Genomic DNA, 27741 nt, shown 5'->3' with positions numbered 1-27741 from the left:
CAAAAGATTCCTTCTCGTCGACACTGATTATTTCACAAAATGGGTCGAAGCTGAGCCACTAGCAAATATTAGAGACGTAGATGCTAAGAAATTTATTTGGAAGAACATCGTCACCAGGTTCGGAGTTCCTCACACCCTAATCTCTGACAACAGTCTCCAGTTCGATAGTAAAGCTTTCAGAAGGTATTGCAGCGAGTTGGGAATTGCGAATAGATACTCCTCACCGGCTTACCCACAGGGGAATGGGCAGGTCAAAGCCGTCAACAAAGTCATAGTAAAAGGGCTGAAGAAGAGGTTAGACGACGCGAAAGGGAGGTGGGTGGAAGAATTGCCCCATGTCCTGTGGATGTATCACACCACGCCGCGCAGATCCATGGGGGAGACCCCCTTTTCGATGACCTATGGAGCTGAGGCTGTCATTCCTCTAGAAACAAACTTCCCAACACTGAAGACTAGCACATTCTGTCCTAATTTCAACAACGAGCTGCTGGAAAAAAGCTTAGACCTCATCGAAGAAAGAAGGGAAAGAGCAATGGTCCAACTCGCCTACTACCAACACAAAATCAAGTAAGGTTATGATGCCAATGTGAGACTAAGGCCACTAGCACCTGGGGATCTGGTATTAAGAAAAGTTCTGGGCACTGCAAAAAATCCCGCGTAGGGAAAGCTCAGACTAAATTGGGAAGGGTCATATTGTATCACCTCAATGGCTGGTATAGGGGCCTACTTTTTAGAAGATTTGGATGAGCATGTAGTGCCATGTCCTTAGAATGTAAATAACCTGAAAATGTACTATTATTAATGAAAGTTCGTATTCTTAGTACTACCTACTGTGCCATTTTATGTAAGTGTTAAATAGAACCCAAGTCCTGCGTGGCTCCTCGGACCACAAGTTTGGGGGAAATTAACCACTACGCAGTTTTTATCCAAGTATTAAACAGAACTCAAGTCCTGCGTGGCTTCTCAAACCACAGACTTGTGGGAAATTAATCCCTGTGCCATTTTGTTTAAGTGTTAAACAGAACCAAGTCCTGCGTGACTCCTCAGACCACAGGCTTGGGGGAAATTAACCACTACGCAGTTTTTATCCAAGTATTAAACAGAACCCAAGTCTTGCGTGACTCCTTGGACCACAGGCTTGGGGGAAATTAATCACTGTGCCATTTTGTCTAAGTGTTAAACAGAATCCAAGTCCTGTGTGGCTCCTCGGACCACAGGCTTGGGGGAAATTAACCACTACACAGTTTTTATCCAAGTATTAAACAGAACCCGAGTCCTGCGTGACTCCTCAGACTACAAGCTTGGGGGAAATTAATCACTATGTCATTTTGTCTAAGTGTTAAACAGAACCCAAGTCCTGCGTGGCTCCTCGGACCACAGACTTGGGGGAAATTAATCACTGTGCCATTTTGTCTAAGTGTTAAACAGAACCCAAGTCCTGCGTGGCTTCTCGGACCACAAGCTTGGGGGAAATTAACCACTACGCAGTTTTTATCCAAATATTAAACAGAACCCAAGTCTTGCGTGGCTCCTCAGACCACAGGCTTGGGGGAAATTAATCACTGTGTCATTTTGTCTAAGTGTTAAACAGAACCCAAGTTTTGCGTGGCTCCTCAGACCACAGGCTTGGGGGAAATTAACCACTACGTAGTTTTTATTTAAGTGTTAAACAGAACCCAAGTCTTGCGTGGCTTCTCGGACCACAGGCTTGGGGGAAATTAGTCACTATTCTCTCATTCATACTTAGTCATATTACTTAAACTACGAGTAATGGGTTATCCTTGGAGGTCTAGTAACACAATCAAAATTCATTCACAATGAAGACAAAAATGGAAGCAGTAAAATGAAGTTCAAAGAAGAAATTATATCATTCATTAAGCTCCGAGATGCGTCATCTTACAAACATTAACAAAAGCTAAGGAAATGAAAAACAAAACAAAATAACTACAAGAGAAGTTCTACACTAATGTCCTAAGCTTTATCCTAGGTTGAGCTTTTGGTAGGGTCCTCAGCCTCAGGACGGTCACCTTCTGTTGTAGGTTTGGGTCCAGCTTCCTTGGCTTGCGCAACAACGTCCCTTATAGTGAGGGCGTCCTCAGGCAACTTGTCCTTGGCTGGTGGCTGTACCTCATCGTTCCCTACTTTCCCTTCAAGTATAATGGGATCGGGAACAGTGGTCGGGGCGGAAGGGGGCTCCTCAGGGTTGCTCGAACCTAGAATCTCGCGAATATCCACAGGGAAGAAAATATTCTCAATCCTCCTAAGGTCGGAGTCTGCAAGAACTGCTGCCCGGTCCAAGGCTACTCCCCAAGACTCGGTGACGTAGTCCCTGCAAACCATAGCCACCTCCTTAGTCAGCCTGGTTTCAGTATCTGCCACTTCGCGCTCATAGGAGGCTGCCACCGCAGCCTCAGCCGCCTCCTTGGCCAAACGAGCCACCTCCTTTGCCTATAGCAACTACGCCTTGAGGTCCGAGACCATTTGCCTCTCGGCTGCAAGGTTTATCTCTGTTGTGTAAAGTTGCTGGCGCATGTCCTCGGCCTGCTTCGTTGTAGTCTTAAGGCCAGCCTCGGCACTGTCCCTGGCCTTGAATGCCTCTTTGATCTCCTTGTTCAAGTGCTCTTTGTCCAGCCTGAGAGCACCCGCAACCTTCTCTGTGGCAAGGCAGGACTGAACCTCAGCATTCAACTCTTCCCGAGAATTCTTCGCCCACTCCTTGGCGACGAAGATCTGTTGAGTGACCTTCACGGAAACAACGAAAAAATCATTAAAACGAGAACAATAGATAGATGAGCATGGAATAAAGAACCTGAACAAGGAGGAATCTACGTTTTACCATGGCAAGATCTCTCTTCAATGACATGAAGAGGTTCGATTTCCTAGTGGCTTGGAGCCCTTCCATGTCACGAGGCAGAAGGAGGGGCTGCTGCAGGGCCTCGGCAAGGTAGGATGCCTGCCCCCGCTGGGACTCCCAAAGGGTTGCATCCCACAGGATAAGGGCGCCTTCCAGCTCCAGGCGGGGAGACCAGGTGCATTGCTCCCTCCTGATAGCCGCCTCCTCTCAGCTATCAACGGACTTGGTCCTCTTGTCCTTTGGCTCCTTGCCTTTTTTCTGTTTTTTGGCCTGCTGAGGGCCAACCTCACCTTCCTCCAATTCTTCCACTGGCCTCTTCCGCTTCAAATTGGGAATGGGTTGTAGCGCAGGGTTAGCGGAAGGAGGAAGATGAGGAGGAAGTTTAGCTGGAACCTGCTTCTTAGGGGCATCCTTGGAGGATTGCCCCTTGTTCCTATTGGACATGAGCCCCCTAAGCCCGAACCTCGGCTTCAAATCCATACCCTCCTCTTCGACTTTCTGACTCGTGTCAATCTGAGCAACCACCAGCCTAGGAGAGTGAGAAGTTGAGAAGCGATCAAGGTCCAAGCCGGAATCTGAAAGCTCTACTGGCCTTGTTGATACCTTGCCCTCCTCGTGGAGATGGAAGCGATCGATTTCATCTTCAAGAGATGAATGTGAGAAGTCAATTCCCTCCCCTAGAACGGCTACCTCTTGGAGAAAACGCTGTGTGGGTAGTTGGACTGGTGGTAGGTCTCTCCGAGCAAGGAAGCCTGGTTTAGAATCGTCGATACGGGTTAATCGGGGACTCCCAGCCCTTATTGCTTGACCCACGTCCACGAAAGCGCGGAAGAGAGGCTCGTAGTCCAAGATGAGGTGAGCGGCACGCAGTTACCCATCCTCGCTCACACAGATCTCGGACTTGAGGAGGTAGTTGAGAGCTTGGACGTTGACCAAACTTATCCTCAGAGTAGTGTGCGCTTTGTCTGCAAAAAAAAACCCAAAGGGAAGGTTATGTCAGTCCGAGAAGGCAAATAATCAAAGCCGAGATCAAAATAAATGAAAGGAGAACTCAAAACTAAGATCCTCGCCGGGGGACTTGACCCTAAAGCGTCCCACCTGGTGCTCCTGCCTTAACTGGGCAAAGAAGACTGTCGTGCCATGCTCCGGAGACAATCAAATAATTGTCCTTCAAGTCTTTATTGGACTTGGGAAGGCAGAATATCAGCCTCACCTCGTCGGACCTGGATTTCAGGTAATACGACTCATTAAGGCTGTGGCACTTGTACAAGTGAACTACATCATGCCAAGAGAGGCCGAGGTTCATCTGTTCGTTTAAAGCGTCTACGCACCCTAAGATCCGGAACATGTTAGCAGCGCACTGGTGGGGGGCCAGCTTATGACCACGTAAGTAATCCCTAGTTATCCTCCCCATGGGGATCATCATTCCTTCTTCTATGAAAGCGATCATAGGAATGACGACCTGCCCTGTCTCTCTCTTGGTTAGGATTTGATCCGAGGAGCAGTATTCTAGACCCATTCCTTGTGGGATACAGTATTTGGCCTTAAAACCTTCCATGCCGGCCGGAGAATCTACTAGGTTCTGAAATTTACCCATTCTATTAACCCTAGGTGGCATGAAAAGGGGTTTGCTAATGGAAGGGGGCCGAGGAGAACAACAAAGAGAGGGAGTTAAGGAACGCAGGGAAATGAACACTTACGAGGAACGCGAATTCTAAACCTCTCGAGCTTTTGAAGGATCCGTTGGGAATCCTTACAGAAATGGCTATGGACTTTGAATGTTTTGCGAGAGAAGGTGCTGAAGTGCTCTGGAACGCTTGAGTGTCTTTTCTAGAAAAGGGAAAATAATTCCCCTCAGAAGCCTTATATAGCATGGGAAGAAACAAACGGGATTACTCCCGCTCAAAGAATTGGGGAAATGCCAACCGTTGATCAAGTGCCCCACCGTTGGATGCAAGGGAACATAAAGCCGCCTGGTGCAATTAATGGCGCCTTGTGGGCTACGAAACGCCAGTAGCAATAATGAGGCACGTGAAACCGTACTCCCACACATGTGGGTCAAGGAATTGTAATAATTTGTCCAATAAATATAAAAATCCCACATTTTCTCCTCGGATGAGAGAGAAAAACCGGAATTTTGAGGAGCTGTTGTAGGGGCAAAGGCCCAAAATCACACAATGGGCCTTGGGTCCCATACCAGATGGTCAACTATGTCCGAGGAGGGGGCGTAGATACTAAAAGGGCATCCGGCCCAGTTCTTGTGGGCTTGAAGATGTTTAGAAGGCAGTCCGAGGAGGAATGTCTCCTCGGACGTAACAAATAGGGTTCAAACATGTATTCTGCCTACTAGAAAGACTCACCCCAACGGGCATTAGTAACAAGGATGAGTCTCACAGGCCCGTAGGAAGGAAGGAAGGAAGGAAGCGTAGGGTGTCCAAGGAGAGGCTGCAGCTGTCACATTAAATGCATTGCAGCTACTTTTCTGGCCGCATTAATGTGAAGGAGACCAGTGAACAGTGCTGCCTTGACTACCACCACTCACAGAAAGATAGAGGGGATGTCCGATGGGACAAGCACTCAAGTGAGGGTCTAGATAATCAACAAGTGTAAGACCCTGATGGCTTCAAGAGGACTATATAAGAAAAGGGAGTCCCCATGAAGAAGGGGACGGAGAAAAAAGGAAACTAGAACAGAAGAACGGTGCAAGAACCATAGTCTTTGAACAGGGACCCGTGTACATTCCTCGTGTCTCCTTGGACTGAGAATCTATGGACGTGAAGGGGATTTTCTTACTTTCAATTGTTGTATGGCCTAACTTTAGCTAAAATACACTTCGTTAAGGCCTAGTTCTATAGCCCACTCTCTATAAATTCATTGTTTCAGGGCTCCTTGGACCAGAACCCCATACCTGTTGGGCCTGAGCTCTAAATTGTGACCCTACAGTATTTATTTGTATACTATGTTTAATTTTTTTTTTAATATTATTGTTAGAGGTGTGCATGCATTGAATTAAGTTGAGTTTGGAATTTTTTTTTCAACTCAATCCAATCTCCTAGAATTTAGAAATCTTCAACTTAATCCAACTCATAAAAACTCTAAAAACCATCCTGATACAAAGTCCATAGGTTGGGGTAGGCAATTAGATTATGGCCACTTTGTCATGCCTAATATAAAAAAAAGTTTTATTTCAACTATTTAATAATATTTTTTAATAAATAATTATCAATTTATTATACAATTGGGTATAAAATTTCAATATCATAAAAACTAAAAATCTCAAAATGCCAAAATAGATAGATCAAACAAATTTAAAATTCATATACTTTTGAAAATATTAATAGCACAAACACAACCCAAGATTCAATAAAAAATGCAGAACCGAACTCAACCTAGTTCATCAATTTGAGAAAAGAAAAAGAATAATAAAAAAAAAAAGCAGCATCGGATTGGTGGGTTGAATACTCATCCATAGATACGTATAACTATATTTTTTTTACATTCATTAACAAATAAATATATAACCTTTTAGCAAAATAATAATAATAATAATCCAAACAAACGTCAGGTGAAAAGGAAATCCCAAAAATGGAACCGTTGCAAACTTGAAATAGGATAAGCAAAAAGGAAAGATGATAGTAATCTGAACCTACGTTTGTGATTAATTTGTTGCTAAATGAGCTAGCATCTGCTAATGTGCATTTGGCACTCCACTATCCAGTGTTTATTCAAATCTCCTTAATTTGTTGGTGTTCATTGTTCACTTAGCTATAGAATCAACTACTTCACTATCTTCTCAGAAGAGAGAGAGAAAAAAAAAAAAAAAAGGCGAACAAGCAAACACTGATGAAATCCCACAAATTTTTTAACTACTTCATAAAAATGAAATATATAATTTTGTAAAGGTAAGTCCCAAAAGATAAGAATGGTCACCCACAAATTTGAGTTAGCTCAATACCCCACCAAAAGAAACCTTAAGTATTTTCTCTTCCCTTTTTTTATTTTCTCGTAAATATTTTTCACTTGCTTGTGTTTTCAATCATTTGTCAATATTTGATTGAGTTAAAATGATAAAATTATTATTATGCTGAAAGGAATAGCAAACTGGGGGAAATTTAATTTTATTGATAGTTCCTGAAGGAATATTGGAGACTTTAATATATAAAACAAATTAATTGAAATAATGGGGATTTTGCTAGTATTCTGAGTAGTAATAGAAAACTCTTTTTTTTTTTCTGATGAAGTGTAGTAATAAACAGCTTTAATATATTCATTAAAGTAAATTTTATAAATTATCAAAACTAATAGTTTTTTTTTAATCAGAAAAAACTAATAGTTTTTTTTATATACTATATATATAATATAATATATAAAGATTCGTATATATGTTTTCTCACAAACATGTGCTAGTGTATTACATATATTACATACTAATAATAATATTAATTAACAAATTAGATACATGCATATGCAATTTATATGTCGGATTAAACTTGTTGCACATGATTTTAGTTGTTAACAACTACGAGCATCTCCAATATAATCAGTAAACACAAAATCATCTTCATTTTAGAGATTCTAACTATAAAATAGTCCTCCAACAACTTCTTTAAAACTCAAAAAAAAAAAAAAAAAAAAAATTGCTAATGAACCATCATTCTCCAAACCTGATGTGCTATTGTTCATTAGCAAAAGAATAAAACAGAATAAAAAATTAGCAAAGAAAGGAGTGGGAATGAGGGTATGGGGATACATGTGTTAAAAAATGAATAAATAATGAATAAAGAAATAATATTTAAATGAGATAGAAAAATGATAGAGAATCTGTTGGAAGAAGTATTTAAAAAAGTAAGTAAGTAAAAGGTAAATGTTACTATTTATTATTCAAACTGTACAAAAATATAGAGAAATTGCTAAAAATACTCTAAAATCGTGTGCAACAAGTTTAATATAATTATGAATAGAAACACATGCATGCGTGCCCGTATTTTCTATTTGTGTTGACCTTTCATCAACTTACTATCTCTACACTCAATCATTCAATTTGAGGCGACAACTGACTTAGAGAGAGTGAGCCTAAATATGATATAATAGCTTCAAAGTTCAAGAATCAAACGTTTTAAGCTAAACAAAATATGAGTTTTCAGTTTTCACGTATAAAATAAAGATATTAATGTAATACATACCTACTACCTACCCAGCTGATCCATAGCTACCCATACCGTACAAATCATTAAGGGTCTATTCGGTACATAAATTTAAAAACTGAAAATTATTGTCTGAAAATATTTGTGAAAATACGTGTAAGTGAAAAAATATGTGAAAATACGTGTAATGTTATTTAAAAACTGAAAATAATTGTTTGAAAACACAAACTAAACACCCCCTAAGTGTTCACCTGTTATAATTTAGGCACAACTATTATAATAATTTTCATAATTTTTTGACATTTTATGTAGGTTTATTTTTATTTTTATTTTTTTAATTCAATACTTATAGTGGGGAGATAAGATTTGATCCTTGATATCTAAGTTGAAAACACTAAAAAATTCCAATTGAACTAAAACGTTTTTTTGCTATTTCGTGATTCAAGCAACATCTTTTACACTTAAATCCAAGGATGAAGTTAGGATTTTGAGTTAAGGAAGTCAAAGCATAAGAAAAAAAAAATTCAAAATAAGCTTCTATTTAATATATAAGAAACTATCAACAAAGACAAAAATATAAAATCATTATTTTGTAATATATTATAATATAATCATCTACTAATAAAGATAAAAACACAAAGCAACATTGTTTCTTCTTACATTAGAGCATTCGTATCAGCTCGTGCAAAATTTCTGTCTATTTTAGCAAAAGAACTTATTTTTTTCTATTTTACATACTCACTTTTCAAAATACCCTACATTAGATTATCTATATTACACTACATTTTATTAAAATATTATTTCCTTATTAATTTTTTATTATCATCCCAAATCATATCTCCCTCTTCCTGAACCAAAAATCATTGCCCCAAATCTAAAGAATTACTAAAATATTCATTTGCATAATTATTGTAGCACATATGTACTTTTGTACAATGATACATAGATTGATGTAGATTCATTTTGGAGTTGATTGGACAAATTTGGAGTCTTATGCTATTTACAACTAATGCAAATACTCTTACAATGTAATCTTTAGAGGAGGGGCCAAAATATTTGCAGGGGTCCAAATATAAAATTGTAGATAATATACCTATTTCTTTTTTACCTTAAGGTCAAGGCTGGGCCCCTTTTTGGGCCCCTACCTGGCTCCATGCATCCATAATGGCTAAATAACATATTACAACAAAACATGTGAAATACATTGAAAAAAAAAATGGTCTAGTAAATGTATACTCTTATGACATACATTAATTTTCTATTTTATCAAAATTTTTATAAAAAAGTTAAAAATATAACAAAAAAGTTAATTATTTTTTCAATAAAAATTTATTAAAATAATTTATTAATTTATGCTCTAGAAACCCTAAGAAATTAAAATGCTGTATCCCAACTTGGTGGTGGTTAGCATAGCAAGGTAGGTCGTGAGTCGTGACAGTGGTGACTGATGACTGGTGAGGCCCTCCCACGCATGTAGAAACAAAATCTTCAATCAACGTGAATTACTTATGACCATGTACTCTATATCTCTGTTACTTTAATGTAAGAGTTTCTCCACTCTCATCATCCACTTGCAAGTCCTTACGTATTTACTACCTACAGTCTTTTCTCTGTGATCTTCGCTGGATGTTATATGCTTCTGCTTGTCTTTTGCTTTGTACTAGCATTCAACCAAATTTCTTTGGGTCATTGGATTTTAACTTGTTTCAGACCTTAACAACTATCTAATCAAATATGTAAATTGCTGTTAAGAATTTTGCGGTTGAATGGCTTCTTAATTTAGTTCTTCCTCTGTAGTAAGAAAAAAAATATATTGAATATTTATAATACGTCCAATAAATCGATATCAGAAATCAAGAAACATGATTTGAAATGTCCTTAAAGTCATTATCAAACGAGAAAGTTATAGTTGAATAGCCAAACAAAAGTTGATAAAGGCAATATGGTCTGTTTGAAGAGGACAGCTTGTGAAAAACGAAAGAGACCCGTGTTTGGTTCAAGGTTATTGATTACGTACCGTACCAGTTGGTAAGGCCGAAATATACCGTACCGGCCAGCAATTCAGTATACTCGACACCCCTGTTTCGTACCGAAAAAAATGCATGCGCAGATTCTACGTACATGCCCACAAGCATGACAGTGGCTGGCAGACAGTAACTGTTAAGGTTATAAATCAATGGTACAGAGCAGGGAGCATAGAATTGTAGATCGATAGATGATGCACTATGGGTCGGAACTCGGAAGTTTCTCGTTGTATTTACCTATAATCAAGTGTCCGTTAGACAAAAAGTTTTTTATTTTTTTTAATTTTAAAAAAAAAAAATTATTTTTATCTTTCTATAACCCATTTAACATAAAAACTATATATCTTGATTCTTGATTTATACTTAGCAAATGGCTGATGAACAAAGTTTGAAGTTGAACATATATATAAGCTAGTGTGAACTCAAATTGAATTTAAAATAAAATTAAATAAACCATTATCAACTTTTAATATACTACATAAATTGTCACATTTTTTATCACAATTATTTTATGTAGGTTGTGATTGACTTTTTTTCACTTTCACATGAATTTACTATTTTTTCTTCACCATTTATATTCTGTCACTTAGATGTACAGTTGTGGCATAGATTGTATCATTTTATGTGATCTTAGAATTTTTCATTTTCTTCTTTGCAGGAAAAAGTACACACTAATTTATATATATATATATATATATCTGATAATGTGAATAATAAGTAATAAAATAATAAAGGTATGTACAAATAAGAGTTCAAAAAGCTTATCACTTAAATTGTTATAAAAAAATATTATGAATTTTTTTTGGTATATGCTAATTGGAATGTATAAATTATTGCATTTCACAACCAAACAAAATTCCAATAACGGTCGACCATTAACCGAGAAGATTCCTTGGCCCCAACAAAGATGAAAAGGTGTTGAATAATAAAAGTAATAATTAAAACCAACAAAAGTAAGAAATTATGATTATTTTAAATAAAACAGTAAAAAGAAATTATTCATGCATAAAAAGTTAAAAGCAATGTTCATAGAAAGAAATTTTTATGAACTTAATTAAAGAACCTAATATCCTATTCGGCTATTTATCTAAGTAACTTGACCTAACTTTTATCAAAAACAGATATTGCCTAATCACAAGATACCTAAGATTACATGAATTGTTGTGAATTTTTTTTTTTTTAATACAAGATAGAATTTTTACTCTAGTCTAATGTAAATGTATAAGTGTATATGTATGTGAAACTTTCTCCTAAAGACTTGAATCTTGATCCTTGCGTCCCACATCCAATAAACATTTATACTTGTAGAGTAACCACCGCACCAAAAGTGCACGGTGGTATTGTGAAAAAATCTTGAGTGTCTATCATTAGTACTCTACATTAAATACTATCCTAATAGGTTGAGTGGGTCACCAAAGTCAGGTCTTCTTTTTCTAATCTAGTATGCTATTGATTCATTGAAAGCTTGTGATGGCTTGGGTCCCCAAAGCCAACCTAAAGATTAGAAAACTCTAAAAAGAGTAAAATGACTCGCAACTTCCCCTCTTTCTCACACATACACGCAATTCCCTACCCTTAAACTTCTATATAAAGAAAGCAATGCTCATGCTTTTACTCTCACACCAAAAAGCTTAACTTATTCACTCACTCTTTTGTGTTTGACAAAAAGAAAGAGCTAGCAAAAAGAGAGATTATTATAGTGTTTGATAATAAGTACACAATGGTCCAAGCAAAGAAAATTGTAGAGGAGGTGTCTGGTTGGTTGAGAGTCTATGATGACGGCTCAGTCGACCGAACATGGACTGGACCGCCAGAAGTCAAGTTCATGGCTGAACCAGTCCCTCCACACCATGAATTCGTGGATGGTGTAGCCACACACGATGTCAAAAACTCTGGCAAACTCAGAGCTCGGATTTACCTTCCAGAGAAAAACCCAGATGAAGAAAACGTCAAATTTCCAATCCTGCTTCACTTCCATGGTGGTGGTTTTTGCATTAGCCAAGCTGATTGGTACATGTACTACAACATGTACACTCGTATGGCACGTTCAGCTAGAGTGATTTGTGTCTCAGTTTATTTACACCTTGCTCCTGACCACCGTTTGCCAACAGCTATTGATGATGGCTATTCAGCTCTCCTTTGGCTCAGTTCTTTGGCTAAAGGTGAATCACATGAGCCTTGGCTCAATGAAAACGCTGATTTCAACCGTGTGTTCCTCATTGGAGATAGCTCAGGAGGGAACATTGTTCATGAAGTGGCTGCAAGAGCTGGGAAAATTGATCTGAGTCCTTTGAGACTTGCTGGAGCAATTCCAATCCACCCTGGTTATGTGAGATCAGAGAGGAGTAAGTCTGAGTTAGAGCATCCTCAATCACCATTTCTTACACTGGATATGGTGGACAAGTTTTTGAGCTTAGCATTGCCTTTGGGGTGCGACAAAGACCATCCCATAACGTGTCCAATGGGCCAAGCAGCGCCATCATTAGAGGAGCTCAATTTGCCACCTCTTTTGCTTTGCATAGCTGAGAAGGACTTGATTTTAGACACTGAGATGGAGTACTATGAGGCTTTGAAGAAGGCTAATAAGGATGTGAAGCTTTTGACTAGTCCTGGAATGGGTCACAGTTTCTACCTTAACAAAATTGATGTGGATACGGACCCAAATACGGCTGCTCAAACAACTGGTCTTATTGCAGGAATCACTGAATTTGTCAATAACCATTAAATAATTTTGCATCTATATATGTTATGTAATATTTATGTTTTGCTAGTTTGCACTTTATGAGAGAGATCAATACTCACAGAGATGTGCACACAAGACCACCCTTAAGGTTGCTTTTGCCTATATGTTTTTAGTTTAATCTAAATAATTAAATATCCATGTTCATATTTTGGTGATTGCAAAATTTATTAGGAAATATTATTCTCATTAAGTTAAATAGTTATTTACTTGTCATACGTACTCATTTGAATTTATTAAAAATAATAAATCAAAATTTGTGCTATTTACTGTGCATACATAGCATTGTGTAATTGGTTTTACATAGTTATCATAAATTGGCACGTATTGCAAATACTATATGATGCAAAAAATACCAAAAATAGTATGTGAAATAGACATTGTTTTCCCTAATAAATCCTTCAAAATACTGAGGAAAGTGACATTTTACCTCCATTTCAAATGATGGAGTTTCCGTAAATGTCGGCATAAGAATTGAGTTTTGGGGGAATTTCCCAATCTTCGAGGACAATCCTGTGTTTGGAATTTAGTTGTAAGGTTTAAATCTGCTTCTCTTCTGTGAATTGTGACAAATTGGTATTTGGTTAAACGTAAAAAGGACCATAGCTCATCAATGATTATGAAACTCCACTACCGTACCTCATAACAATGTGGCAGTGGTTGTATGCATCAAGAGCTAGCACTTTATTTTGTTGCCCCCTGAATAGAGCTTGCACTTATTTGAATGAATGTTACATGCAATTACAGAATATATATTGTCTTGATACAAAATAATATGTTTGAGAATGTGACAATTATGAGCTTCTTCTAGATACGACCTAAAAGATTAGGGCTTAATTAGTCATTGTTTATACTCTATAGTTTATACTATCAAACTTATATATGCAAGCTTTGCATTAGCAGGGTCTTTTAAAAGGTATTTTATACTTATATGTCAGTCTCATATAAAAGAAGTTATGTCATGCACGGTAATATGTTTCCTCTTTCTCACAATAGATGGGTCTCACTCCTTAGTGAGACAATGAGACCTATCAATTATGAGAGAAGAGAAACATAAATAGGGTATATTTTTCCCTCAGCACATGAAACAGATGCATAGTTCATATATATAAAAAGTATCTAAACCCATACCCATAGTACTATAGCTATTGTCCCGGGACTTGTGAGGGCCACAATTTTTTAGGAGCATGGCCACTCAAATTGTGTGATTCGGATTGGGCAAAGCTATGGAGTAATTTAGTAGGTATGGGACTAATCGTTGAACATTTTATATAAAATTAATCTCTGGAAGCAAAAATAATTACCTTCTGTTGAGAATAACACCTTCCATGACAAATTGACAATGCCCATGTAAGAAAAAAAAAAAAGAAAGATAATGTGAAATTTAAACCAAAAAAAAAAAAAAAAAATCAAAAGAAAGAAATCTATTATGGTAGAATATCTATCAGTTTTCAATCCAACGTATAAACATTATCAAATCTTTATTGGGGTGAAATTTCTTTATTTATCTATATTGATAACTTTTCTTTAGTGAGCATTCATAAGTAAGGAAACACGAATATTTCATTTAAGATTCTGTATTCATGTCGTACTTGTGTCATACTGACTGTTTTATATTATAATTTTTCAAAAATTGCTCATACCACTGTGTGTACTCATACCCATACTCACGTTTGTGTTCATGCTTCATAGTTCACAAGAGTAAATATTCAGATTTATGATTTCTGAATTAGAACCTCAGGTAGTTTATAGTATCTGTGTGTGTGTGTGTGTGTGTGTGTGTGTGTGTGTGTGTGTGTGTGTGTGTGTGTGCTGTGCTTAGGGCTATCCATCAACTTGTTAGACCCGATCCACCCGCCTGACCCAATCCCACCCGAAGACCCACAAGCGGATTCGAATCACCAGACAGGTCGAGTGCAGGTTTGATAAGTTTAAAAATAGGTTTAACAGGTCGGTTTCAGGTCTCTTGAATTCTAACCCGTTCAAGCCGACCCGACCACCCATAATTCTAAAATGAATCTTTTACCTGGGTTATTGGTACCTTCTAAGTCTTTCTAGTTCTACGCTGAACAAACCTTAACCCTCAACCCTCAACCTCTTTCTCAAAAACAAAATACACACCTAAAACTTGTTACTTATAGAAAAACTCTCTCTCTCTCTCTCTCCCAAATCCTTAACCCACACCTTCTTATTGCCTCCGTCTCCCGTTGCTGATTTGTGCTCTATTGCCGCCCCTAACCCTAGCCTCCATAATGTCGCCATCGTCGAGTTAGACCTATTGCTGTTGTCACTAAATCAAAGCTCAACTTGAAACTCCACATCATGATGAATCCTTCCTCTAATCTACTAGAAATCTCCTCTGATCTTTGCAGTCTATGGGTTAGTAAAAAAAAATATTAAAAAAAAAAAGTATTGATTTTATGGATGTGGTGATGGTGGGGGAAGGAATGGTGGTGGTGTGGGTTTAGTTTTATCTTCCTCTTTTCCGTTTCAATCTCATGGATCTGTTGTTTTTGACTTGGTTTGTGTTATTTGGATTTTGATTTCTTTTTTGTTGTTTGGGTTTTGATTTCTTTTTTTTGGGTTTTGATTTCTCTATTTTGGGGGTTTTTTTTCCCCTCTAAGCTATTTGTTCTAGGTTTTGATTTGTATCTTGTTGTGATTCAGACCCGAAATCACTCGATGGTTCCAACCCGAACTTTCGGTCGGCCACGGGTCCATATTTCGGTCACTTGATTCAGTCGGCTTGGATGCAGGTCAACTCTAAACCTGATCGGATTCGACCTATGGACAACCCTAGCTGTGTTGCGACATCAAGACAATTGCATGACATTATTGAAACGAAAGGATAATGTGTGTTATTGTGATGTCTGTAACCATTGGCTTTTTAACACGTGAAGAAGTTATGATTTCACACAGAAGTACAGACACAGAGTACTCCATTCATTCAGGCATTCACCCAAAGAAAAAAAAAACACATCAAAGCATAAACATTATTGAAACTATCAAACCAAGGATAATGAGAGAAGCCTCGAAATCAATGGAAGTATATACGTGGAACAAAGCAAAGCACTAACTATATATGACACAAATGTTGTCACGCCAGCCGTCTTATCATGGCTTTATTATTTGAGTACCATAACTGTAACACACTAATTTTCGCATCCAACCAAAATTGTGAATGGTCTACATAAAGTGATGATGACAACACAGGGTAAAAAAAAATGTTCATCATTTGTATCCACACAACTTAACAAGTTATAAAATTGACAAGTTATAAAATTGAGTGTGTTATTAGTTATTAAAAATTTAAAATAATAAATAATGTTACAAACATAAAGAGAAAAAAAATTCACGATAGTTGAATTGAAAAGTTTTTACTAATTTTTATATGAATTCATTATTGACATTATTATTTTTTACCTACTACTAATACTCAGCCATATTATTTGAGGGTGAAATTTTTTGTCAAATTTTCCTTAGCTATAAACTTTCTCTTTAAAAAAGTTAAAACAAATAAAACTTTATTTTTCCTTTGGATTCAAAACCTTAATATACAGGGAATATTCATCGTCCATTTAGCTATAAACTTTCTCTTAAAAAAAGTTAACACAAATAAAACTTTATTTTTCCTTTGGATTCGAAACCTTAATATACAGGGAATATTCATCGTCCACATGCTAACTCGTCACCTATATGCTCACTTGTCACCTACATACTCATGTATCATCTACATGTTCACTCGTCACTTACACGCTCACATGTCACCTACATGTTCATTCGTCACCTATATGCTCATAATCTTAACTGTTTTTCTCTAAAATTAATATAAAAGAATTTCATTGTCACAGAAAGCTTTCATTATTTGTAGTCAATTATAGCCAACTGCACCGACTTTACGAGGCAACTTCATCACGATTCAAGTGAAATTACTACGTTCTTGCTGTTTTTTTTTTTTTTTTTTCTCTTTCTCTTTTGAATGAATTGAGTTCTTGTTCATTCTTGGCATATATATATATATATATATATATATATTCGAATCCACTAGTGTATGGACGATTTTAATTGACTCAAAAAGACCTTGACTCACTCTTACTTGGACAATCTTTTTCACTACTGCCAGCCCAATCAAAATAACGACAACACAAAGAAAAGGCAAAGCTTATTTATTATATATATTTAGAACTCCTTTGGGTCCCTCTTATAATGTCTTGAATATGACTAGCATTCTCCAAGCCAATTTCCTGACAAATTCGACCAAGTTGCCATACAATTTTGTCATAAAGTGGAATGTGATTGCTACTACTGCATTTTACTTTTGGTTTTCTAAATTTCATGTTAATAATAACTGTTTGACAATTCAATTCCCACTAAAAAAATAAATTCAGCAAAAAAAAAAAAAAAAAAATCCCACTAAAACTTTACTTCTATTCAATAAGGGGATATATTAGTTTGTTATAGCTAGCTTTTTCACTGGTTAATGTAAAATGGTATAATTGCAAAAAATTTATCAAATATAACTCAAAAAAAATTTCTACATCACTTTGTCTAAAATTATGTATCAGTATATCTTGTCCACATGTACAACTACGGTACTTATGTAAATAAATGGCTATTTTTCATGTGTTAAAAGCATATTTTATTCATTTCTCAATTTAGTTTTTTGGTTGGTGTTTGCAGGTGTGAGCGATGTGACGTGGGTGTTTTAAAAAAAGTAGTTATGTGAACGAAAAATGAAAATTTTATTAAAATAACTTTTAGAATGGATAATTTGTAGATATAAGAGTTTTTGAAAAGTGGTTGGAAAAATAGAAAAAATAGGTTTTTATGTTAAAATAGACAAATTTGTTTTGCACAAATTGTGAATGCTCTTAATATTTATTTGTATACAATGTTTTAAAAATATTTTTTTAATATTATTATTTGAGGTGTTTGCGCATCAAATTGAGTTGAGTTCGGAATTTTATTTTTCAACTCAATCCAATCTCCTAGAGTTTAGAAATCTTCAACTTAATCCAAATCATAAAAACTCTAAAAGCCATCCTGATACAACGTCCATAGGTTGAGTTAGGTAATTAGATTATGGCCACTTTGTCATGCCTAATATAAAAAAAAAAGTTTTATTTCAACTATTTAATCATATTTTTTAATAAATAATTATCAATTTGTTATACAATTGGGTATAAAATTTCAATTTCATAAAAACTAAAAATCTCAAAATGCCAAAACAAATCAATCAAACAAATTTAAAATGCATATACTTTTGAAAATATTAATAGCACAAACACAACCCAAGATTCAATAAAAAATGCAGAACCCAACTCAACCTAGTTCATAAATTCGAGAAAAGAAAAAGAATAAAAAAAAGGCATCGAATTGGTGGGTTGAATATGTTGCATATGATTTTGGTTGTTAACAACTAAAATCATGTGCAACAAGTTTAATATAATTGTGAATAGAAAAACATGCATGCGTGCACGTATTTTCTATTTGTGTTGACCCTTCATCAACTTATTATCTCTACACTAAATCATTCAAACAACTAAAATCATGTGCAACAAGTTTAATATAATTATGAATAGAAACACATGCATGCGTGCACGTATTTTTTATTTGTGTTGACCTTTCATCAACTTACTATCTCTACACTAGGAGCATCACCATTAGGTGTGTTAAATGTGTTAAATACTATAATATTCAGCATTTGGCACACCAAAAATAGAGCATCATCAAGTGTGTTAAATCTGTCAAAATTTTAAGATATGCTACAGTATCGTCTCAACTTTGACATGGTACAGAACAAAATGATATATGGTTTTATTATTTTTTATTCTCTTTTCACTCTCCTCTCTCATCACTTTATTCCTTTTTTTTTTCTTCTCCTCTCTCATTCTTCCTCAGACATTCAGACTGGACCTATCAACCCATCTCTTCTTTCACTCTTTTTTCCTCTCATTGTTTTTGCTTTTCTCTCTTTTGTTCAGCCTCGCCGCTCCACCTGATGTTGATCAGTGTTGCTGTGGTTTTTTTTTTTTTTTTTTGGGCTGTGATTTAATGGGTGGGTTCAGTAGTGGGTGTGTTCAGATGGTGACGGGCAGATCGATTGGATTCTAGGTGCGAATTCGATGGTGGGAGGGCCGGCTTGTGGATGGGTTGACGATGGGTGGGTGCGAATTTGGTTGTGTTTTTTGTTTTTCTATGGTGGTGGTTTTGGTGTTCTGCTGTGGTGGTTCTGGTGTGAGATGGTGGTGGGGTGGGATGTGGGGTGTTGATGGCTGGGTGGGTCGGCGGCGGGTGGGTTAGCGGCGGCAATGGATTAGCTCTTTTCTGTCATTTCTCTCTATATATTGGCGGCTAATGGATTTTTGTTGGTGGTGACGGGTTGTACCTATGGGTGGTAGTGGCGGGTTGTGCTTGGGTATGGTGGTGGCGGCGGGCTGTGCTGTGTATGGTGATAGGTTTGTCACTGGTTTTGTTTGTGTATGTAGGGGGTTTTTATTTTGTATTTTTTATATTTGTTGTTTTTAAATGTTATTTTAATATTGGTATATATTATTTTAATGTATAGAATTGAAGAATAGAAGATGTGATAAATGGTGAATTATAAAATGGTGTGTTAAAATAATAAATTGGGTTTTTGATGTGTCAAAATGATATTTTATTTTTTTTGAAACAGCTGATGGTGATGCTCTAAGTATCCCAAAAAAAAAAAAAAATTATTATCTCTGTACTCAATCATTCAATTTGAAGCGACAACTGACTTAGAGAGATTGAGCCTAATATTGATATAATAGCTTCAAAGTTCAAGAATCAAACGTTTGAGGCTAAACAAAATATGAGTTTTCAGTTTTCACGTATAAAATAAAGATATTAATGTAACACATACCTACTACCTACCCAGCTGACCCATAACTACCGGGAATTCTAGCTTTTTACCCCTACTTTTCAAAATATTTGGCAATATGCTCCTGTTTCCAAACTATTTAGGTCTGTGCCCCTGTTTTGAAACTCGATTTTATTAAAATTGAGTTTCAATCAAAAAACTCGATTGGTAGAAAATCGAGTATGGGGCGATGAAACTTAAAAAATTAAAAATTAAAAAAAAAAATTGCATGGAACTCAAGTTCATGGAGCTCGAGTTCCATAAAAACGCTACTATAGGTATTAAAAACACCACTATATGTCTCCATGAAACGTAGCTATAGGTAAAATTAAAAAAAAAAAAAAAAAAAAAAAAATTGCATGGAACTTAAGTTCCCTGCAATTTTTTTTTTTTTTTTAATTTTAAGTTTGATCAGCCCAAAACCTATAGCTGCGTTCAAATCGTGCTATAGTGGCATTTTAAAGGGAACTCGAGCTTCATGAACTCGAGTTCTATGCAAGTTTTTTTTTTTTTTTTTAATAAGTTTGATCGGGCATAAATCGATTTCCTCAAAATCAAGTTTCAAAACAAGGGCACGAATCTAAATAGTTTGGAAACAGGGGCATATTGCCAAATATTTTGAAAAATAGGGGTAAAATTCTAGAATTCCCCATAACTACCCATACTGTACAAATCATTAAGTGTTCACCTGTTATAATTTAGGAGCAACTATTATAATAATTTTCGTAATTTTTTGACATTTTTTGCAGGGTTTTTTTTAATAATTTTTTTATAATTTAATACTTATAGTGGAGAGATAAGATTTGAATCCTTAATATCTAAGTTGAAAACACTGAAAAATTCCAATTGAGCTATAATTTCTTTTTGCTATTTCGTGATTCAAGCAACATCTTTTACACTTAAATCCAAGGATGAAGTTAGGATTTTGAGTTAAAGAAGTCAAAGTATAAGAAGAAAAAATTCAAAATAAGCATCTATTTAATATATAAGAAACTACCAACAAAGACAAAAATACAAAATCATTATTTCGTAATATATTATAATATAATCATCTACTAATAAAGATAAAAACACAAAGCAACATTGTTTATTCTTACATTAGAGCATTCGTATTATCTCGTGTAAAATTTCTATTTATTTTAGTAAAAGAACTTATTTTTTTATATTTTACATACTCACTGTTTAAAATACCCCACATTAGATTATCTATTTTATACTACATTTTATTAAAAATTATTTCCTTATTAATTTTTTATTATCATCCCAAATCATATCTCCCTCTTCCTGAACCAAAAATCATTGCCCCAAATCTAAAGAATTACTAAAATATTCATTTGCATAGTTACTGTAGCACATATGGATTTTTGTACAACGATACGTACATAGATTGATGTAGATTTATTTTGAAGTTGATTGGACAAATTTGGAATCTTATGCTGTTTACAACTAATGCAAATACTCTTACCATGTAAATCTTTAGAGGAGGGGCCAAGATATTTCAAGGGTCCAAATATAAAATTGTAGATAATATACCTATTGGCCCAGTTAATGTATACTCTTAGGGTATATATTAATTTTTTATTTTATCAAAAAATTTATAAAAAATTAAAAAATGTATAAAAAAAGTTAATCATTTTTTCATAAAAAATTTCTTTAAATAGTTTATTAATGTATACTTTAGCTTGTCTTTTCTCTGTGATCTTCGTTGGATGTTATATGCTTCTGCTTGTCTTTTGCTTTGTACTCAAGCATTCAACCAAATTCCTTTGGGTGATTGGAATTTAACTTGTTTCAGACCTTAACAACTATCTAATCAAATATGTAAATTGCTGTTAAGAAATCAAATATGTAAATTGCTGTTAAGAATTTTGCGGTTGAATGGCTTCTTAATTTAGTTCTTCCTCTGTAGTAAGAAAAAAAAATTTGAATATTTATAATACGTCCAATAAATCAATATCAGAAATCAAGAAACATGATTTGAAAAGTCCTTAAAGTCGTTATCAAACGAGAAAGTTATAGTTGAATAGCCTAACAAAAGTTGATAAAGGAAATATGGTCTGTTTGAAGAGGACAGCTTGTGAAAAACGAAAGAGACCCGTGTTTGGTTTCGAGACCTATATAGGAAGGACTCGAGTATACTACTACACGTACGTTAAAATTCAATTGTTGTGACAAATAGGCACCATGAGACAAAAAAGATCTTAATTCTCAATTATGCCAAAAATATAGAGTTGCTTGGTCGGTCTAGAGTTGACAGATTTTATGGCAATGTAAATTGTTAAATGTGTCTGTAATATTATATTCCGTCATGATCAATCAAGTTCAAGACAATTTGTGCAAGTAAGTATCTCAAGGGATCCTGTTTATAAAGTTTTGACTACTCTTTGATTAATCAGTTCTAATCGATCGAAAATTGCACATTTAAAATCTGACATGTTTTACTAAAGTTTGGCCCGTGTTTTATTAAGCCTTAAGTGGAAATGGCTTTGTACACAACTTCTTAAGAGGTTGGAGAGACAATAACCCTAGCCTATATAGAGAGTTGATCTTAGCCTCCATATTATGTATCTATGAGTTTAGAAGAATATTTTTCCAAGTTATTTCTCATTAGTGAGATAAAAAATTGAGACCATAGAGTTAATTAGATTTGTGTTGTTGCTGATTCTGCTTAGTAAATAAATAAACTTCTAGCAAAATAATAATAATAATAATCCAAACCCGTGTTTGGTGAAAAAAAAAAAAGAAAAAAAAAAAAACAAGATTAAGGGAAAAGGAAAGATGATAGTAACCTGCACCAACATTTGTAATTTGTTGCTATTTGAATAAATTGAGCTAGCATCTGCATGCGCATCATGCAGATGCTGATGGTTTATGCTTGCTTGGAATTTTAATGCAAGAGGTCTATAAGAAATTAAGAATTCAGATTGATTAAGCCTCAATCAATCTGCATGATGGGCATTAAAATTCCAATGTACATCACTCAATAGCATACATTGGATAGAGATTGACGCGGGTGCAACGTTAATTAAGTGCTACCTCAATCAATTAGAACTTAGAAGTAGAGCAAGGGCTCGTGTCCTGTTCTGACGTGGAATTTTGAAAAGGACACAAGTCATATTAACTGATTGATTAAGCCTTCATATCTTGTGTGTCTTAATATAGGAGATTATAAGCCTGTTTGATAAGAGATTTCTAGTAATGTTGTTGTTTTGTAGAAATATGTGTAAGTAAAAAAATGTGTAGAAATACATATAATGTTGTTTATACGCTAAAAGCTATTATTTAAATAACATTACCAAACACTCCCTATATTCATGGGTAACATCTGTTCTTTTTTCTTCACAAAGAACATTGACACAAACCACTCCTTAAGAGTGTTCACACTTTGTACCAGGCTGTGCACAATAAAAAATGTGTTAAACTTACATATTTAAGCTTAAAAACTATTCATATCAGTTAAGCTAAAATTATGTAAATATGCATTGTTACTACGGTAACCGTATAAACTATTCATTTGTATTTTATATTTTATTCTTTTTTTGGTTTGTGAAGGGAAGTAAATTCTTCTTATATTAAAATAGACAAAAAAAAAATGTGCACCAATTGATGCGAATGATCTAAATATTGGTTTAGATAGATCAAGTCTGACAATCTGATATGAGGTGATTTGAAAAATGGTTGTGTAAAATAGAAGAAGTAAATTCTTGCTTTTTTTTTTTTTTTTTTTGGTTTGTGAAGGGAAGTAAATTCTTCTTATACTAAAATAGAGTCAATAGACAAAAAAAAATGTGCACCAATTGATGCGAATGATCTAAATATTGGTTTAGATAGATCAAGTCTGATGATGATAACAACTTGATCGAATTAGCAGCTTTAGCTCACACAAAAAATAATTCTTCCACGCGTAATTTCTAATTTGCACAGGCTGAGTGCACTGGTGTGGAAGGAGATACACTCGGCTTGAAATATTCGACTCAGGGAATACTCAAATAATCAAGTTAGCTGTATAGGTTTATTAAGGTTTAGCCCAGCCGAGTAAATTATAGGGATATCGAGTAGGTGCTCGACTTGTCATTGTCTGAAGTCGATCAACATGAAAATGGGAGTAATAATTGTGCTCTCATGTTTCACCACTCTCATCCACTTGCAAGTCTTTGTAGACTCTTGTAATCTTGTCTCTATGATCTTTGTTGGAAAGTTTGTTTCTGCTTGTCGTATCGAACAAAGTCTCCTTTTTCTTTTTTCAATTTTTGTTATTGGAATTTAATTTTTCAAAACTAAAAAAATCTAATTAAATACATGAATTCTTGTCAAGAGTTTTGTGTTTCAATGACACTTTATTCTCTCAGTAGAAATAATCTAGGTTTGAATTCAATCTCCTCTAATTATTGTAAACAAGATGAGGGGTAAAGCAAAGGTATTTTGGTTTGGATCAAGAGGATAAATAAATAAATAAATAAAACAGGATGTGTTTAGCTTTGGTATGGTAATTAATATTACGCTCATATAGTGGCACCAAATAGGGTTTAATCAGGTTGTCAAATGGCTATCTAAATCCAATTCTGCATTATCTCACTTTAGAGATTGTCGAGTGAGTGACTCACAAAATCTCTGCCTACTTTAATATTTCACAAAAGCGATCTTAAGCCTTCAAACTCTTTCAACATTTTGACAAACTTTCATGCTCATAATCCTAACTCAAAGGTATTGAAATGTTACCCCTGATTTTTTCATATATGGAATATGCCACCCTAAACTAACAATATAATAAATCAATAGCAAAAAGAAACATGATTAGAAAATTCCTAAAGTCTTAAAATAGAAAGTAAAATTAAGTTAAATCGACAAATAAAATTTAATAAAAGCATATTATGTTTGAAGGAGATTTCACTTTGTAAAAAAATAAAAAATAAAAGAGACCAAGTGATTGGTTTTGAGGCTTGAAACATGGAAGGAGTATAGAACATGATCAAAATCCAATCGGTGAGACAAAATATGCACCAATATATAATGCGACAAAACATTTTGATCCTCAAGAGAAATGAGGAAGTGATAGACTACAAATATGGAGTTGGTGAACTGTGCTTGTGACAAAATCACAAAATCCATTTGGTGAGAAAATTGTGGCAGAAGATAAACCATGAAATCCTCGATATTGCTTGAGATTAGGAATGAAAATGTAGATTTATTTTATGGTAATCAGTGTGTTCCTTGATAATGACATGGAAATTTGTTCATGACAATGAGATTTGATGGCATATTTTGGGTGACCAGTCCACTATACTGCACTGTTGCTATCATGAAACAAGATTTTATTAGTGACTACGTTTATTGATCCCCACATTGAGGTTAATCAGCGGTGGGATTGGCTGAGTTGAATTCATGATCGGTCACTTTCTGTGCACCTGAGATGGATTATATGTTAAAGATAGTCATGGTGATAGTGGCATAGTGCCACGCATGATGGCAATAATGCAGCAATAATGTTGTGCGACATAAACAGGTCACAACATTTTGCCATAATTATCTTATGTGGTAAATTATAACTGACGGTTTATTGCTTTTACATGAACTCACTATTTTTTTCTTCATTACTCACAATCTACCACAACGTGAACACCTGTGAAAAATCTTGTGTTTTTTTTTTTTTTTTCAATGATACTAGAATTTTTGTTATTTCAACTTACCAATAATCATGAAGCATGAGAAGGTTAGATGAATGTTTGGTGATTTCTATGCATTTTTCGTTTAATTTAGCTTTCTCAGAAATACTTGAAGAGCATATGTACGTCCCTGGTATTTTCCTTTTTTGGTCAATGTGGAATTCCATAGCATATGTTCCTTGTGATTGAATATTGTAGTCGTCTTACGAGCAGTGAGCACCCCAGCTCGAAGTCTATTTTTGTGAAGCAGGATGATCATGTTACACGTTGTAGACTCATCCTTCACATAATTAAGCTCATGTTTTTATTTGGATCAAGGGCTATTATTGGTTTTGTTGTAAAGTTTCCTATTGTTTGTCAATGATGTAAATTCAATATTATAATGTGTAAGAAAATACCTAGACATCTTACAAATAATTAATAGTACTTTAAAAAATAAGAAGGGTTGAAAAGAATCAATAAAATGATTGTGATGTTTATTTATTTTTGCACCTATCTATAACAAATTAAGCAATTTGTGTATACTCTTTAAAATTTATAAAGATGACAAATTTTCTTAAAATGCACACGCAAGAAAATTATTATATTAAGTTTTAACTTGCTTTAATATTAAAATTTGTATTCTTCTCTCTCTCTCTCTCTCACATAAACATTTTGAATTTTTCTTAATTGGTATATCAGATTCATATATGGTTCCACCTAGAAGTGAAATCATCAACAACAAGTCTTAATCCTAAATTTTTTTTGGCCACTATATAGATCATCAATAAGTTAGTTAAGGTCAACCACATGCCTCTACTAAACAAATTGAAGAAAATTTTCAGTGCTCTAAATTCTAAACTACAGTTCACTCATACATAAATGCCACTACCACTGTATAGAGTGGAAAGTTGGCTCCATAAGTAATTGTAATTTCCATAGAAATAGTAATTTCTCATAAATCATGCTCAAGTTTAGGGCTGTGATTATGTTGACTTGTACAAACGAATTCCTTCTTATGCTCGTATAATATAAGTTGCTCTTTTTTGAATTTGATATACAAATATATAGCATGGCAAGTATGATACCTTCTCAACAATTTACCATGAGGTGCATACTATTACTAAGAGTAATGTAACCTAATTGGTTGGTACTTTTTTGGTGTTTCTTACTGAAACATTTAGGGGTTCAAAATCTCCACTTCCAACTATTAAACTATCAAAAAAAAAAAAAAGAAGAAGAGAGAGAAAGAGGTGCATAGTATTATTTCTCGTTTGCCCCATACTACTGGTACATACTATGTTTTTTTTTAGACAGGCCCACAAGCAAAGCAAACTGGGTTGGACTGTCTTCACAGGGTTAAGCTAGAACAGAACTTGGGAGAAAATAAACTAATGTTTTGATGACAGGCCCATTTCATTTTGGGCCACAGTAATTTAGGTGGACCTTAGCTCCCCCTATGTCCCTATGTGGTCCATATTCCATTATTGTTTTTCTCTTTTGTTTTTTGTTTTAGGGCCAAGCAGGCCCATTATCTTTTTAGCTCCTCCGGCTTTTTCCTGCTTGCAAAGTAGCCGTTGGATAGTTTTTAAGATACTTGAATAAAATAAATTTGACTGCATAAAGCAGGGTTGGCTTGTCGTAGTGATAAAGTGCGAAAACAAGAGCTAATGAACTCAAAGTCTGAAAGCAGTTAAAAGGATCAACATTATATTTACTTGAGAGTCTCCGGCTTCATCTCTCCAAAATGCACAGTTCTCCTCAAATCTTGGGTTTCAAGGTCCTTGTAATTTTCCTTTTTTTTTTTTTTTTTTGAGAAGAAAGGTCCTTGTGATTTAACAATAATGTAAACATCTTATTTTGTTTCTCAATTATGATGCATACCTCTTATGCACGTTGCATCAACACCGTAAATAGAAAATGGCAAATCCTTCTCAAATTGATAGCGTGTGTTAAATATTAGCTATGATATACCATATTAAATATGCTAGTATGGATGCAAAAGCGGAAACTTAAAGTATAGAACACAAGATAGAACACAAGAATACGAGAATTACGTGGTTTAACCTTATGGCCTACGTTCACGGAGGAAACTCTTAAGAACTACATATTTATTATGTAAGAGCGTAGTACAAAACCTATGTTATAATGAACATAACATGGGTATATATAGTAAACTAAACCCTAGACTAACAGACTTCTAATATAAATATGAGACTTAACTTACACACAAAATAGAATTAGGCTTAGGCCTATACTAGTGGGCTAATATATTTCTAATAGAGTGGTTGTTTATGTGAAGGATTTTCCCAATTCGCTCCAATACCAATGGGCTTGATTTGTGATCGAATGCTATAAAAGATTTATACCCCATCATCCTTCACCAATTGGTCGTTGGATGGATCGGTAAGGCACATGATCCAACAAATGGTATCAGAGCCCGGTCATAGGTTT

General features: G+C 34.9%; 1 protein-coding gene across 1 annotated transcript; it reads left to right on the top strand.

Moving 5' to 3' along the window:
* The first annotated feature begins 11641 nt into the window (after positions 1-11641).
* Positions 11642-12862, top strand: LOC115987260 (probable carboxylesterase 17). The gene has a single exon (XM_031110770.1). The coding sequence runs from the start codon at positions 11743-11745 to the stop codon at positions 12745-12747; it is 1005 nt and encodes a 334-aa protein (XP_030966630.1). The 5' UTR covers positions 11642-11742; the 3' UTR covers positions 12748-12862.
* Positions 12863-27741: the final 14879 nt, after the last annotated feature.

The sequence above is a fragment of the Quercus lobata genome, chromosome 4 (genome assembly GCF_001633185.2).
Source record: "Quercus lobata isolate SW786 chromosome 4, ValleyOak3.0 Primary Assembly, whole genome shotgun sequence".
Classification (NCBI taxonomy): Eukaryota; Viridiplantae; Streptophyta; class Magnoliopsida; order Fagales; family Fagaceae; genus Quercus; species Quercus lobata.
Note: the sequence above shows the minus strand (reverse complement) of the source record. Positions and strands in the feature narration are given on the sequence as shown.

Bases quoted from the DNA above. Each gene is read 5' to 3' on its own strand.
- LOC115987260 (XM_031110770.1), top strand. From the start codon at position 11,743: ATGGTCCAAGCAAAGAAAATTGTAGAGGAGGTGTCTGGTTGGTTGAGA.